At 44.2% G+C, this 17,040-nt stretch overlaps 2 protein-coding genes across 2 annotated transcripts in view; both read left to right on the forward strand.

The window, feature by feature from the left end:
• Nucleotides 1-1,318: 1,318 nt before the first annotated feature.
• LOC310706911 (uncharacterized protein) lies at nt 1,319-7,916 on the forward strand. Its single transcript, XM_083503293.1, has 3 exons — nt 1,319-1,468; nt 2,972-4,399; nt 5,840-7,916. The coding sequence occupies exons 1-3, from the start codon at nt 1,413-1,415 to the stop codon at nt 7,266-7,268; spliced, it is 2,913 nt and encodes a 970-aa protein (XP_083359419.1). The 5' UTR covers nt 1,319-1,412; the 3' UTR covers nt 7,269-7,916.
• Nucleotides 7,917-15,935: 8,019 nt separating this feature from the next.
• Nucleotides 15,936-17,040, forward strand: part of LOC310707910 (interferon-induced protein with tetratricopeptide repeats 5-like) — a 4,535-nt gene continuing 3,430 nt past the window's right edge. Inside the window, exon 1 of the mRNA XM_083505380.1 lies at nt 15,936-16,127. Coding sequence (XP_083361506.1) covers nt 16,123-16,127 — 5 coding nt within the window. The 5' untranslated portion in view covers nt 15,936-16,122. The remainder of the gene's footprint in view (nt 16,128-17,040) is intronic.

Consider the following 17,040-nt stretch of genomic DNA (forward strand, 5'->3'; position numbering starts at 1 on the left):
GCACACAGCTTGTCTCAGTGGCATTTCAAATTGATGTCCACTTCAAACTGAATGTGCAAGCAAGCACCACTTTTGAAACACATGCTTCCATCGTCCCCTGGCCAGGTGCATCTGTATGGAAGACATACACATGCAAAACAACAACAACAACAACAACAACAACAACAACAACCCAAAAGGCATATATACATAGAGAGAGAAGGGAAAACCATTCATGCAATACCATCCTATGTATTTACTGAGAAAGAAGCCCCTTTTGACTTACTAATAGGGGTAGAAAAGAAATTGGATACAGTTTGGATTTAAAGGCAAAGTTACCAATAATCTGCACTTTCCAAAACATCACGTGAACTGAAACAGCCATTCTTCACAATTCACACTTCCCTGAATTTTCCAGTGCAGTTCTCCATCCATCTCTTAAGTGTCACTTTCCACTTAAATATCCTGTTGTGTACTGCAGGAGGCAACTATTTAAAAACAGTTGAACTGAACAGAAGCATACCCCTTCTGTACTCAAGTGTGGCTCAGGCTGCAAATCTACAGTATATGCACACATTGCAGGGCTCACTTGTTTTTCAGCATGTATAGGATTCAGCTTTTACTCCCTGGTAGTATGGCGCTGTGGGTTAAACCACAGAGCCTAGGTCAGAAGGTCGTCAGTTCGAATCCCTGCGATGGTGTGAGCTCCCGTTGCTCGGTTCCAGCTCCTGCCAACCTAGCAGTTCGAAAGCATGTAGATAAATAGGTACCGCTCTGGCAGGAAGGTAAACGGCGTTTCCATGCACTGCCCTAGTTTGCCAGAAGCGGCTTAGTCATCCTGGCCACATGACCTGGAAGCTGTACGCCGGCTCCCTGAGCCAGTAAAGTGAGATGAGCTCCGCAACCCCAGAGTTGTCCATGACTGGTCAGGGGTCCCTTTACCTACTATGTTAAAAATTGCACCTTTCCCCTCTCTTGTACAGCAACTCATGGTCTGTAGTGACCAAGTGAAAGGGAGGACAGGGCTCTAGCACCTATAACAAACAGACTGCATAGAAGAGGGGAATTTCAGCAGGATTAGCTTGTCAGGCAAAAGAATCTGATCCATCAAGTCAATTCTAAGGCTGCTTAATTTTTTGGTGATTTGTCATACAGCCATCACTACAGTTTCCACTTTAAAATACACAGAAACTCCCCCTCCCATGGGTACAGCATATAGCCAAACATTTAATCACTGATGTACTCTAGTCTAAACAGTGTCATGGGATCAGAGGAACAGGAAACAGATTCCCCCTTTTTTAAGTTTCTGATTCCAGAACCTTGAGCTCATAAGTTTCACTTTCCACTTTCCTTTTACAAGCAGAGAACAAATTCTTGTAAGTACTGTGAAGGACTATAAAGAGGAAAGAGCACTCCCTACCATACCCAGTTTTATGGGAAGAGGAAGGTCAAGCTTCATTACACCTTATAAACAATCTGAAATTATGGGGTAAGTAACAAATAATAGGTTAGTGTGTACAGTGCTTGCTTCTTGTTTATATTATTCATATGAATGCTATAGATAGAGAGACACTTTTTTTTGCTTTGCTAGATAAATATAGATAGATTACAAAATATGGAGCTTAAAAATTACTTGAGGGAGGGCATTTGAGACTGGTTGCTATCACGAAAAAGATCCAATGTGGCATTGTCACCAAATGGCAATTCATTGATACTGGAATGGCTAGCAGGGTCTCCTCAGAAAAACTTAAAAAATTGGCTTACCACGTAACCACCTCACCTACTTGGTTTTGTGGAGAGTTGCCCATGTAGGAATACGTCTCTGCCTGACTCACCAATTACAGTGGTACCTTGGGTTACATACGCTTCAGGTTACAGAATCTGCTAACCCAGAAATATTACCTCGGGTTAAGAACTTTGCTTCAGGATGAGAACAGAAATCGTGCTCTGGCGGTGCGGCAGCAGCAGGAGGCCCCATTAGCTAAAGTGGTACTTCAGGTAAAGAACAGTTTCAGGTTAAGAATGGACCTCCGGAACAAATTAAGTACTTAACCCGAGGTACCACTGTAGCTGCATTTTTTTATTCAGAAAGCCTCTTTCTCAATAAACAGCAGAGAAATGCAGTGAACTAGTGATTCAGGATGAGATCTATTCCTGCCTGGTTAGCTCGCTGTATTTTCTCTCTGTCCTTTGGTATAGATATTTTTTGCTCCCTTGGCATGCATCAGTGACACCAAGCTGAGAAAGTGGGATCTAGGTACATGAGTGTACACAAAAGGCAAGCAGAGAGCGTGTGAATTGGAGCATGTATGTGTTATTTAGCCTCACACACTTTGGACCCTAGTTGTCATGGGTCCAAGGCCTCTTGACCAGTGGTGGAGCTGGGGGCTTTTGTACCTGGAGCGGCAGGGTGGGGCACGTCGCCGTGGGGGGGGGCATGTCACCCATGGGAGGCGGGGAATGTCACCTGCATGAGCATCCTAATGGCGGCGCCTGCGCAAGTGTCCCCTGCCCACGCAAGGGGGTGGAGAAAGGCGAGGCAGGGGAAGAGGGCTTTAGAACACTCTTTAGAGTTCCCTTTGTCCGAGGGGTTCTTTGGTACTCAGAAGGCATGAAGGTGTGTAGGGGGGATCTGGTTTAAAAGTGCCGCTGCAGTGTGAGGGAAGGAAGGGGGAAATGGCGCCTGAAAAAAATTCCCCCAAAATGGCACAGCCTGAACAATCATGCCAATCCAAAGCGGCGATTCCAGGACCATCCATGGGCCAGATCCAGAGGGCAGTTGGGCTTGATCCGGCTCTCAGGCCTTAGTTTACCGACCTCTTATCTAGCAGGTTAACATTTCTGACAATGTTGTAGTGGTTTTAGATCAGGCATGTACAAGGCAAGTTAGGAGAGGTATTGGTCATGGACCAATACAAATAATTATAAGCTTTCATCAGCCTTTCTCTGCAACTTAGTAATGTCTCTGTCTCTTTTTATTCTCATTGTGTAGTGACATTTCCAAGGATCCTTTGTATGAAATACTCCAGCAGATGGACTGCCATTTTACATGGACATTGCTGGAGGAAGACATTGATCTTGACGAATTAGAGGGAAGAATTGCTGACCAGATTAAGTTTTTAGTGGGCAGAGTTCAACATTATAACCTGCTGGCCTATGTGAAGTACTTGAATGGCAAGAAAGAAGAGGCTCTGGAAATTTTACAAAAAGCTGAAGAGAATGTAAAAATAGAGGACCCAGAAGAAGTCGAAAAGGCAAGCCTTGTTACATGGGGCAACTATGCTTGGATGTACTATCTCATGGGCAAACTTAGAGAAGCACAGACCTACATAAACAAGGTAGAAAGTATCTGCAAGGAAAATGGAAGTGCATCTCCTTATAGGATGGAACCCCCACAGGTGTCCTGTGAAAGGGGGTGGGCACAGCTAACGTTTGGCCAGAATTATGCTGCCAAAGAGAGCTTTGCAAAGGCCCTGGAAAAAGATCCTGAAAACGCAGAATTCAATTCTGGCTATGCAACCTCAGTCTATCACCTGGAGAAAGAGTATGAAAAAAGATCTGCTGCAGTAGGTTCATCTCTGGAACTCTTGAAGAAGGCAGCAAAACTGAATCCGGATGATGCCTTTGTCTTGTCATTCCTTGCATTGAAGCTGCAGGAAACTAGGAAAGTGGAAGAAGGAGAAGAGCTCATTGAAGAAGCGCTAGGCAAACACCCTGGCCTTCCTTATGTGCTGAGGTACGCTGCCATATTTTACAGGAAAAAGGGTGATGTGGAAAGATCCCTGGAGCTTTTGAAGGAGGCGTTGAGCTTGACACCAAACTCAGGGTTCCTACATCACCAGATGGGGCTTTGCTACAGAGCACAGTATTTTAAAATCAAATTATCAGAAGACCCACATAAAGACAAAAGAAAGATGGCAGAACTGATCAGACTGTGCATCTTTCATTTCAAAGAAGTGGTGGAGCACAAAACCAAATTCGTCTATGCTCACCTGGATCTTGCAAACATGTATGCAGAAGGGAAAGAGCTCCAGAAAGCGGAAGAGACATTTCAGGAAGTGTTTGCAATGAGGAAACTTACTTGTGAAGAGAAACAGCAGCTCCACTTCAATTATGGGCGCTTTCTGGAAAATCACAAAAATTCAGAATCTGAGGCTGTTGAACACTATCTGGCTGGGCTTAGGATTGAAAATGAATCATTTGAGAGAAATAAATGCAAATGGAATTTGAAGACGTTAATAGAAAAGAGAATTAAGGAAGGTCCTACAGATACTAAGAGTTTGGGAATCCGTGCATTCATTCACCAGCTCGATGGAGAAAAGCAGCAAGCAATTGAGTGTTATGAACAAGCTCTGGAAACGGATCCTGAGAATGAAGAATATAGCAGTGTCCTCTTGGAGTTGAGGCTTTCTGTACAAAGGTAAACATTTCTATATGTGGTTCTTTGAGCTGCTTTATTAATAATGTGTGTGAGAGAGGGGGGGACATTCACCGTCTCCTTGTTCCACAGTATTCCATTCTTATTCCATTACAGTCCAGGAATTGAGTTGAAGGCTAAGCATTTTACTGTTTTGGGTGTTATTGCTCTGACCACTATATTTTATAGCCTCCCTTAATAAATTATTACTGTAGCCACTCCCTTAATAGATTGTGGTAATTATGCAAGAGTCCCTAATTGCATGTAAAGGCATATTGTAGAAATGCATGCTTCCTCGTGTGAAAAAGCCCTTGCCTGAGGAAAGCTAGCATTTCATAGGAAAAGGTTCTAGCCTCACACACACCCCATTTGCTAGTTTTTCAATGGGCAGGGACAGTCTAAGCTTGTTTTCCCATATGCACTTTGTAGTGAGCTGTCCACAGACACTTGGCTTGCAGGAGGCCATGAGCACATGCTGGTTCTGTTCCAATTTCTCCCAGGCAGTACACTCACTCTACCCCATAAATTCTTGCACTGAGGGGGAAGGTCTGCAGGGCCGTTAAACAGTGGTAGAAGGCATACTTTTCATGCACAACATCCCAGGCTCAATCCCTGATGGAGCTGGGCAAGATTCCTGCTTGAAACCCTGGGGAGCCACGGCCAATCAGTGCTGATGCTAATGGTTTATTGACACCAATGCATAATGCATTTCCCAGGCAGAAAAACTGGCAATTCATCTCTGGGTTGGATTTCATTCTAAGATGGGAAATAATTTGCGAGTTTTTAAAATTGACCTCTCAGTTGAGGTGGGCTTTTACTGGCAACCCTAGTTAGGATGATTGACTAGATGGAGGCTGGTTCAAATCTAGCAAAACCTTTTTAGGTTCTTAAAACAAAAAGCACTTGTTTGATGTTTGCAGATGCCAGTATACAGTAAACCTTTCTGACAAGATTTAGTTACCGGTACTCTTTAGCTCAGACATGGATGACGCATGCCTCACAGGGCTTACATGTGAAATATTGTTTTACTTCATTTCACTTTTTAATTTGTATTAAAAATTAAATACATAATTTTATGTATTTCTATATTACTATACAAAAGGCAGTTTACAACAAAATTCACAACAAAGAACACACACCTTACAATAATCTGATCCAATACAAAAAGTCATAATAAAACATAACTTTAAAATGGAACGACTTACTGGTATATCAAATAATATCATGTGAATACGTATCAAAAGAGTCCAGTCCAGACCCACCAAGATAGCTCAGCAACTAGTAAGTGCTTAGCTGTAAACATGGAAGGAAAACCAAGAGGTTAAAAAATGCACAAATGAAGTCAGTTGTCAAACACCTTTCTAAAAAAAAAGATAATATGCAGGAATGTGCCTTTCTTTGCAAAATTTTAAAGGTCCTCTCTCTCTCCCCCCCATTTTGCAGTGAAAAACGTTTATACAAGATCCTTCAGCAGCTTGAATGCCATTTTACTTGGGCAGTGTTGATGGAGGACATGGATCGCGATGAATTAGAGGGAAGAATTGCTACAAAGACTGAGCATTTACTATCCAACATCGGAATTTATAACCTGCTGGCCTATGTAAAATTCTTGAATGGCAAGAAAGAAGAGGCTCTGGAAAATTTACAGAGGGCTGAAGAGGCTGTTAAAATAGAGTACCCGGAAGAAGTCGAAAAGGCAAGCCTTGTTACATGGGGCAACTATGCTTGGGTGTACTACCACATGGGCAAACTTACAGAAGCACAGACCTACATAAACAAGGTGGAAACTACCTGCAAGGAAAATGGAAGTGCCTCTCCTTATAGGATGGAACGCCCGCAGACGTACTATGAAAAGGGGTGGGCACAGCTAATGTTTGGCCAGAGTTATACTGCAAGAGCCAAAGAGAGCTTTGCAAAGGCCCTGGAAAAAGAACCTGAAAACCCAGAATTCAATTCCAGCTATGCAATCACAGTATACCGCCTGGAGGATTTTTATGGGAAAAAATCTGCAGCAGAAGGCTCATCTCTGGAACCCTTGAAGAAGGCAGCAAAACTGAATCCAGATAATGCACTAGTCTTGCCTCTCCTTGCGTTAAAGCTGCAGCAAACTAACAACACTGAAGAAGGGGGAAAGTATATCAAGGAGGCCCTCAAAGAGCACCCAAGCTCTCCTTACGTGCTGATGCATGCAGCCATTTTTTTTAGGAAAAAAGATGATGTGGAAAGAGCCCTGGAGCTTTTGAAGGAGGCGTTGAGCTTGACACCAAACTCAGGCTCCCTACAACACCAGATGGGGCTTTGCTACAGAGCACAGTATTTTAAAATCAAATCATCAGAAGACCCATATAAAGACAGAAGAAAGATGGCAGAATTGATCAGGCTCTGCATTTTTCATTTCAAAGAAGTGGTGGAGTGCAAAACCAAATTCGTCTATGCTCACCTGGATCTTGCAAACATGTATGCCGAAGGGAAAGAGCTCCAGAAAGCGGAAGAGACTTTTCAGAAAGTGTTTACAATGAGGAAACTTACTTGTTCAGAGGAACAGCAGGTCCACTTCAATTATGGGCGCTTTCAGGAATACCACAAAAAATCGGAATCGGAGGCTGTTGAACATTATCTGACCGGGCTGAGAATTGAAATCAAATCATTTGCGGGACATCAATGCAAGCGTTATTTGAAGAAGTTAATAGAAAAGAAAATTAGGAGAGGTACCACAGATGCTAAGAGTTTCGGCATCCGTGGCTTCATTCACCAACTTGATGAAGAAAAGCATCAAGCAATTGAGTGTTATGAACGAGCCCTAGAAATGGATCCTGATAATGAAGAATATATCAGTGCTCTTTTGGAGTTGAAGTTTTCTGTACAAAGCTAAACATTTCAATATGTGGTACTTGGTTCTTCCTTCAAGCTATAACATATATATATATATATATATATATATATATATATATATATATATTAAATTTTCTGTTTTACTATTCTAAATACCTATTTAAATATCCTTAAAATATCAGTGACTTCCCTTCTCTTTCCAGGGTTCATTTGCATATTTTACATTAACTAAACTATTCAGCATTCCATTATTACATCCATCAAAACTTATTTACACTGTGTTAGAAACCTTTAGGGTTGTGAGTTATTAATATATAATGCTTTTAAAACATGTAACATGACTCCTTTTGTTTTTAAAAGTGAAGTACAGTAAGCTGTGTTTTTAGCTCTGTTGAATTGAAAACTTAAATTGTGAGCTTTCCAGAGCAGAATGTATCAACTTCAGTAAAAAAATAGTTCAGGTATGCAGGGTAACCAGAGCAGAATAGTTACATCTGTGTGTTGGTTTGTATGTGACTGGATTTTGCTGGCTAAGAAACAAAGAAACAGTGCCCAAACTGAAACCCAAAACCCACTTATTTGTTGCAAAGTGCCAACAGAGCAATTTAACCTGTATATCTCATTTTTTGTGTGTGTTTCGCGTTTCTTCGTTATGACTGCAGTTCTAATAAATAATCCTTCATAAAAATCGTTGCATTATATTCTTCATTAAATTATCTTTCCATTGAGATATAATTTTATGGTATAACTCAATGCTTTTTTTCCTAAAAAGAAATGTTTAGGGGTACTCTCATCTTGACTCAAGAAAATCACCACAGGGGGTGGGGGAATAAATACAGTTCAAATCAGGGGAAATAAACACAGTTCAAATTGAGAAAAATAAATACAGTTGTACCTCAGTTTTCAAACAGCTTAGTTCTTGAACTACTTGGAACCTGAACACTTCAAACCCGGAAATGAGTGTTCCAGTTTTGGAACTTTTTTCAGAAGCTGAACATGCTCTGTTCTGAATATAACTTCCATTTTAAGTGCCACACTTCCGTTTTCCTAGTGAGGGAAGGCGGGCCTGGCGGTAAGCGAGCAGGTAAGGGATGTCACTGCCACCCCTCCCCCCAGCCTGCTCCTGCTTCCTCCTCTAGACAGCATTGCTGCTTGCACAGGAATGAGTTGGATCGGGGCTGCTCAGCTGGGGAGGTGCAGGCTCCATCACACTTTCCGTTGAGGGGTTCGCAGCTGTACTCCCCTCAAGGGAGAAGTTTAAAGGAGCCCCTCAACCCTGTGAAGGCAGCCAGGCTGAATAGTTGCTGGGGTTGGGGAAGGTGGAGGCAGCCCGGAAGCTGGATCTGAGAGCCCCTGCACCACAAGAAGGTAGCCAGGCACTCAACAACTGAGCTGCCCAATCCTGCTCCTACTTGCATGCAAAAAGGAGTGGAGGCGGGGATCTCTCAGCGCAAAGCTTCCACTCCACTTCTGAGAGATTCCCACCTCCACTCCTGCTAGCACGTGAGCCCTCCTCTCCTCCTCATCCCCCACCCACAGCACGGAAGCTACAGCCCTGCTGGCGCAATGGCGCATGTGCCCACAGAGAGGGCACATAGGTTCACCACCACTATGCGTGCCATAGGTTCACCACCACTGACCTAGCAGATGAGTAATCTGGCAATCTGGATTTTTGCGACAACGAGAGGCATGAAATTGGATTTGTGGTTGTGGCAGTCATGTACACAAAAGATCTGAACCACCACCGTTCTGACACTGAGGTCCACCTTCGAAAGCCTCCTGGTGGTTCCCTCGTGGAGAGAAGTGAAGTTACAGGGAATCAGGCACAGGGCCTTCTTGGTAGTGGCGCCCACCCTGTGGATCGCCCTTCCATCAAATGTCAAGAACTGTACAACTTTCAGAAGACATCTGATTGTTTTGTTATGTTTTTATATCTGTTGGAAGGCACGCAGGGTAGCTGGGGCAACCCAGTCAGATGAGTGGAACACAAATAATAAACTTATTACTATTATTATCCTGGTGAAGCCGAGGAAGAATAACACACCAACGTGCCAGCTTTAATGTTCTCCAGCCTGGCACTGACCAGCATTTTCAATCCAGCGGTGGGGCTGTTGCCAAGAAGGCTGAGGGCCTATTTGGTAGTGGTGGCTGCCCTGTGGAATGCCCTCCCATCAGATGTCAATGAAATAAACAACTATCTGACATTTAGAAGACATATGAAGGCAGCCCTGCATAAGGAAGTTTTTAAGGACTGGTGTTTTATTGTATTTTTAATATTTTGTTGGAAGCAGCCCAGAGTGGCTGGGGAAACCCAGCCAGATGAGCGGGGTATAAATAATAAATTGTTGTTATTATTGTTGTTATTCTTATCCAGGCTATTTGAATTGGAGGACAGAATGGGGGGGGGACCAGCAACCTACTGGGGTGGTGTGCTGGTCCCAGGGGGTTACCGTACGGCATGGTCTGAGTCCAGTCTGAGGTCGAGGGTATGGTATGGAGGCTGTCCTTCAAGGCTGAAGAGGGGTCCAAGGCAGGAAGTCTGGTGAGGTCAGGAACTCTGGCAGAAGAGCAGGACAGGTTGCCAACAGGAACAGGCTACCAACAATGTTGCTCCCACAACCTGGGACTGGGCTGGCTGGCTTTTATCTGCCCGAGGCATAGGGTGGCCCCGGTCCACAGGTGACTCGCCTCTCCTGGCTTGGAGGCGAGCACTCCTCCTGCGGAAACTTAGTTCCCTCCACCTCTCTGCCCTGAGCCTCTGTAGCTCAGGAGAGGCTGGAGGGTTACCAGGCCCAGAGGCAACCTCAACATCCCCTGATGGGGCTGAGAGTGGAGCACCTGCAGGCAATGGGTCCTCGATCACCTCCGGAGCCAGAGCAGACTCAGCTGGTGTCTGCTCCTGAGGATCCAGCGCAGGTGAGGACCCTTCAGGCTCATGCCCCAGCCCCGGCTCAGCTGGTCCTGGAGGTGGGGAGTCCTGTGCAGGCTGGGATTCCTCAGGTTCAGCCTCTGACGCTGATTCCAAGGCCATCACAGGTGGCCTCTTTCAGGATAATGGAACTGACTCCCCCTCTGCAAGTCTCTCTCTCTGACTCTGGTGGCTTCTCACTTCCTCCCCCCTTTTGAAAATGCATCCCTCCTTCCCTCACCAGCACTGTAGCATTTCAGCAACTGCAGGGAAGGGATTGGATGTCTGCAAGTTTCCTCATGTCAAAATGCCCACGGCCTGGGGGAAAGCTAGCATGCTGCGCGAAAAGCCTCATCTTAGTTTTCCCATGTACATTCTAACCTTGTCAGTAGGCGGTGCTGTTGTCTAGGCAGTTCTCTTAAGGAGAAAGAAGTCTGTTCTTTAGCATTCCCTACAGCTGCATCAGCAGAGACTAAAACTGGTTCCAAATTGCAGTGGGAACAGAGTGGGTGCCGGTGCCTCTCATTCCACCAGAAGCTTCCTTTTGGAGGTTCCTTATTCTGAAAGGTAGTCATCCCAATTGCTGACCTTTGTGGGGAGGGAGGGAGGCGAGTGCGACCCTGAACACCGCTGACCATGGGAGCTGCGTGGAAGCAGCTTAAGGAAGTAGGAATATTACATCAACTTCACTCCTAATCTGTATCATGGGAATAGCGGTCTGTAGTTTATACAAACTCCCCCGACAACAATCACGTTTTTCTCACAAAGTAAGTCCTAGCTTAAAGCAAGAACTACTGTATATGCTGTTACATCTTTCTGAGTGGACTCCTGCTTCTCAAGTAGGCTAAAATTCTTTATTGTTTTATATAGGCAGTTCTCATTTCCACCCTGGGGTGTGGAAACATCAAAGGGGAGAGATCCCCACCTCCACTCCTGCTTGCATCTCTGGGTTATTTGTGGGACCTGCCTGGTGTTTTTACATGAGTAGAATGTGTGCTTTTATTTAAAATGCATCTCTGGGTTATTTGTGGGGCATAGGAATTCATTCATTTTCCCCCAAAAAATATAGTCCGGCCCACCACATGGTCTGAGGGAGAATGGACCGGCCCATGGCTGAAAAAGGTTGCTGACCCCTGGACTAGGGAGACTGACCAACATCAACAAAGCCAAGTCAGAAAGTGTCTCTGTCTGCAGCAAGCCCTCTTAGAAGACATTCAGCTATATAAACTTCCATCACCACAAATGGTTTGGGACATTTAAAATAAATAAATTATAATAACTGTGGATATATGAGTTTGAGACTTATTGATTTAAATAGGTTCACCCTCGGTCCTGACTAGTGTTTTTTTGCTGTATTATCACTGTGCTGCCACATTCACCCACTCCCAGAATTCTCCATTCAATACTGTTATCTTATATGGGACTGTGAATCAGAGTTTCAGAATATTTGCTCTGATTGCTGAAAAAGCAAACATAGTTAGGGCACCAATATCCTCTTCTGTATACTCTGGGTGTGGCCAAGGACACAGTTGATAATGTCGCTGAAAGTAAATACTCCCATATAAATATTACTAATAATATTACTAATTTAATACTAATTTTAATTTTAATTTTGTTCCATCTTAGTATTGTTTATAATTCATGAAGCTTACTGCAAATGATGTTTTGGGCTTCTATTTTGGGCTTTTGAAACAACAATGTGTGACACGGTTCTTTAGTGCTAGGAGACAGTTACACAGCCCCCACGGCTTTTGGGTTTGTGGGGTCCATTCTGCTTCCAGTGCATTTAAAATTTGTATGAAAGCATTGGGAACCATCATCAGGGGATCTGGAGCATATTACCTTCCAAATGCCAACAAACCATGGCAATAGCTCCATATTCTGTTGGAATCAAGAGAGGCTGTGAAGGTGTCTGGAAGCAGTGAGGGACTGGATGGGGCCAAGAAACTCAGCCAGAGCCTGAAAAGACACGAGTGCTGTGGGTGGTGGTTGCCGTGTCTGGGAATTGGGTGTATTACCTGTTCTGGGAGGGGGGGTTGTGCTTCTCCTGAAAGAACAGATACATAGTCTGGGAGTACTCCTTGTCAGTATACTTGGATCTTGTGCCAGGCCCTTGTCTAAATTTTGTTTCTAAATTTAAAACTTTGGTTCAGTAAAGGGGTTTTGACGTCTGGGTGAGTTCTCTCTCCCTCAACTAATTGTTATGAAGCCCCGATATTTACTGCCAGTGTCTCAAGGGTCTATGTGGCTAGTTTCTTATTTGGAATAATGTTTTTCAGCTGTGTTGTCATGGGGGTCATCACCAGACTTGGGCTTCTGGAAAGTTACATACAGTAGAAGTCTTTTGACTGGCTGAGGAGAGAGGGGCATGGTGCTAAGCAAGGGGGCATTGAGACATTTACTTCACAGTATTCTTTTGCCCCTGTTCTGCCCCTACCCTGAATTTTGTTTCCCAGCTGACACCTTGAGCAACAGCCTAAAAGCATGGGTCCAAGAGATTTTCTGCTTGTACTGTGTTTCCTAGGCACAAGTCAGAGCAGTTTTCTGTTAGTCCTGTTGTTTCCCTGGGAAAACCCACCCTTCAGCGCTGTCCGTCCACAGAAAACCCAATTGACGTTTGCTCCAATTCAGCAGTAAACAGTAGATTTTTCTGAGGGAAAGTGTCAGAGCAAGAGAAAGTGTGGGCAAGCCCTTAGCTAGACTTTGTTATATTTGTGTGTGTTCCTAAATGTTCTGCTTCATCAGTATTAGCCGATATTATTCTTAATCCTTTTATTCCTATTGGGTTACAGGTTCATGCTATGCTATTTTAGTCTTATCCATAAAATATGTATACTTCGCTTTTGTATGGTTATTTGGGTAAAGCCTTAAGCCTAAAACAGTACCTCAGACCCAGGATACCGTAATTTTGCCTGAAGCTTCAGGAAGCAGGGGGTGATCCCTTTAGCTTTTGCTTCTTGGAATCTTTGGGATGTCCAGCATACAACTCAGGGATCTCCTGGGATCAAGCTGGACTTTAACAAGAGTGGTGGCAGCTTCCTACCGCAGAGGAGTGGTTTACCCTGAGCTCTGGGGGGACCTCTGCCTTCAACACAGACAAGTGCTGACCTGGGTTCCTGGGTCAGGTCTGAACTGCATTGGGGGGGACCTATAAAGTAGATGAACCATCCAGGACATTGGTGGCAGGGTTTGGGATTAAAAATAGCTCTTGAAGCTGCACCATAAGGTAATAAAGTACAGTCATGACTTGGAAGTCAAACAGAATCCATTCTGGAAGTCAATTCGACTTCCAAAACAGTTTGGAAACCAACATGCAGCTTCTGATTGGCTGCAGGAAGCTCCTGCAGCCAATCGGAAGCTGTGGAAGTTGTGATGGACGTTCGGACTCCAAAGAACATTTGCAAACTGAAACAATCACTTCCGGGTTTGCGGCATTTGGGACCCAAAACATTCGACTCGCAAGTTGATTGAGATCCAAGGTACAACTGTACACATTTTTCAAGTCTTAATGCACAGATTAGGCTGACTCAACAGCTATAGATGTTCCTTGCTCTAGTGAACCCTGTCCCTAGTCTGGACTACCATTATGTGCTGTATGTGGGGCTGCACTTGAAGAAGGTACAGTATCAGCAGCTAGTGCAGAAAGTTGCTGCCAGGCTGGTAAGTGAGTCAGCCTGATGGGACCATGGAGTCACCTACATTAGTAAAGAAACAATTTGAATGCGCTATAAGCATGCTACACCAGATGGTGCCAGAGAGCAGGAAATTTTAATACCCATTTTTCCATAGGGTTCTTTATTATTATTTTGTTATAACAATCTAATTTCTGACTTATTTAAAATGTTTCTTTTCCTGTGTATCGATCCGCCCCATGTGTCATTAGTTGGCAGTGAGCTACCAGCCCCAATTCAAGGTACTAGTAAAGGTAAAGGGACCCCTGACCATTAGCTCCAGTCGTGACTGACTCTGGGGTTGTGGCGCTCATCTCACTTTATTGGCAGTGGGAGCCAGAATACAACTTCCGGGTCATGTGGCCAGCATGACTAAGCCGCTTCTGGCGAACCAGAGCAGTGCATGAAAATGCCGTTTACCTTCCCGCCAGAGCAGTACCTATTTATCTACTTGCACTTTGACATGCTTTCGAACTACTAGGTTGGCAGGAGCAGGGTCCGAACGACGAGAGCTCACCCCGTCGTGGGGATTCGAAACACCGACCTTCTGATCAGCAAGTCCTAGGCTCTGTGATTTAACCCACAGCGCCACCCACATCCCCCAAGGTACTAGTAAGGTAAAGGTAAAGGTACCCCTGCCCGTACGGGCCAGTCGTGTCCGACTCTGGGGTTGCATGCTCATCTTGCTTAAGAGGCCAGGAGCCAGCGCTATCCGAAGACACTTCCAGGCCACATGGCCAGCGTGATGAAGCTGCTCTGGTGAGCCAGCACCAGCGCAGCGCACGGAAACGCCGTTACCTTCCCGCTATAAAGTGGTACCTATTTATCTACTTGCACTTGGGGGTGTTTTCGAACTGCTAGGTGGGCAGGAGCTGGGACCGAACGACGGGAGCTCACCCCGCCACGGGGATTCGAACCGCCGACCATGCGATCGGCAAGTCCAAGGCACTGAGGTTTTACCCACAGCGCCACCCACGTCCCTCAAGGTACTAGTACTAACGTATAAAGCCTGAATGCTTAAGGACACAAGTACCTAAAGAGCATCTCCCCCAATATCAACCATTTTGGACCCTACAATTGGCATGTGAGGCCTGGGTGGTGCTACCAATGGATGCTGCATGTTTGCCATTGGCCTGTTACAGGGAATCTTCAGTGGCGGTTTCCCATCTGTGAAATGCAATCTCTGGTGAGGTGTCTCTCTCTGACACGCACATTTGATGGCTGGAAGTTGCCGTTCCTGACAACCCTGAAATTCCTGGTTGGGAAAATGTTTCAACCTTTTTCAAAATGTTCTAAAGAGCTTTTGGGTGGGTGCTTTTAAAGATGTGTTCTTATTGTTGATTGGTTTGCTGCCTTGGAAGGGTGAGAAAGATGAGGAGTTGGTGGACAATATGGGGGGGGGGAACCTGCTTCAAAAACATTTTAATTTTTTCTTTTCTTTTTAAAGAAGGAAATGAGGATGTAATAAACAGGGTTGGAAAATCAGTTCTGCAGTGTAATCCTTACACAGAAACATGTCCCTCTGTACTCAGTGTATCTTAAGCAGCAAATCTGCAATATATATACACCTATTGTGGGACTCACTTATTTTTCAGCACAAATAGGATTCAGCTGTTGCTCCCTAGTTGTGTGATATAAATTGCACCCTTCCTCTCTCTTGTACAGCAACTCCAGGGCCAAGTGGAAGAGTGGACAGGGCTCTAGCACCTTAAAAAAACTCCTCAGAAGAGGGAATTTCAGCAGGTTAAGCTTGTCAGGAAAAATAAGGCAGGTCTTCAATCTAATCCATCAAGTCAATTCTAATGCTGCTTTCTTTTCTTTTCTTTTCTTTTCTTTTCTTTTCTTTTCTTTTCTTTTCTTTTCTTTTCTTTGGTGATTTGGCAGATTTCTTAATACAGTAAATACATCACACAGCCATCAGTACAGCTTCTACTTGAAAACACACAGAACCACACCCTACCACTCATGGGCACAGTATTCAGACAAAAAAATTGTCGCTGATGTAGTCTAGTGTAAACAGTGTTATGGGATCAGAGGAAAAGGAAACCGATCCCATTCTATCATACCCTCTCGTTTGTTTTTCTAAGTTTCTGTTTCCTAGCTCTTGAGCAGCTAAGTTTCACTTTCCACTTTCGTTTTTGCAAGCAGAGAGCAAACATTTGTCAGTGCTGCAGAGGGCTATAAAAAGGAAACATCAGTAACAACAGTAAGATTCGCCCATCTTTAACGAAAGGCTACTTCCAGTCCCTTCCAGTGCCAAAGAGAGAGAGAGAAAGACCGAGTATATTTTATAATTGATAACAGATCTGGAAAGCATGGGGTAAGTAACAAATGACTGGGTTTCTCGATTTTCTAGGCTACTAGCTCTGTCATCTTAAAATGGTTTTAGATCCACTGAGTTCAGTGGTGTTTACTCCCAAGACTACATAGGATTGCTGCCTAAAGCAACAAAACTAAACTCACTTTTAAAAAGAAAGTTAGCTCTATTGAGTAAACATATAATTGTGCTTCCAATGTAACTGTTAATTTGAAAGCTAAGGGTGGATTAAAACGGTTATGGTATTGACGGCTTATTTCCAGTACAAACTACTTTCTGGTAGCTCAGTTTTTTAAAAAAGCAATCAATTTGCCCTCAACTCGAATTTGGCCGAAATTGACCTATATGATTGGGTAAAAAAAACCAGAAGCAAGTTAGATTATGTGTCAGTTTCTTGCACATTTTCTTCTCCTATCTGCTTAGTGTGAGAAGAAAGGAATTGCTCTGTTCTTCCAAGTGTTGGAGGGGAGGACAGATGACAAAAGGGTTAGTCAACTTGGTGCAACCCAGATTTTTTGAGCAGCTGTTCCTATCATCCATGGCCATTCTGGCACTAGGGCTGATGAGAATTGTACCCCAAGCATTTCGAAGGCACCATGTTGGCTACCCCGTGAGTGCATTTAATTCAAATTATATCAGGATGCTACTATATTTGCATGAAACAAAAGACATAAGCCATTGCCAGAGCCAGGTGAGGAATGTTCTCTGAAATGCTTTCAAGGTAACCCTTCTGGTACGCCTATTTTCTCCAAACTAATACCCTGACTTCCTGTTCTCTTACCTGAATAAAGGTAAAGGGACCCCTGACCATTAGGTCCAGTTGTGGCCAACTCTGGGGTTGTGGCACTCATCTTGCTTTATTGCCTGAGGGAGCCGGTGTACAGCTTCCAGGTCATGTGGCCAGCATGACTAAACC

This window comes from Podarcis liolepis (assembly GCF_965112155.1).
Source record: "Podarcis liolepis genome assembly, chromosome: 5".
NCBI classification, from domain to species: domain Eukaryota; kingdom Metazoa; phylum Chordata; class Lepidosauria; order Squamata; family Lacertidae; genus Podarcis; species Podarcis liolepis.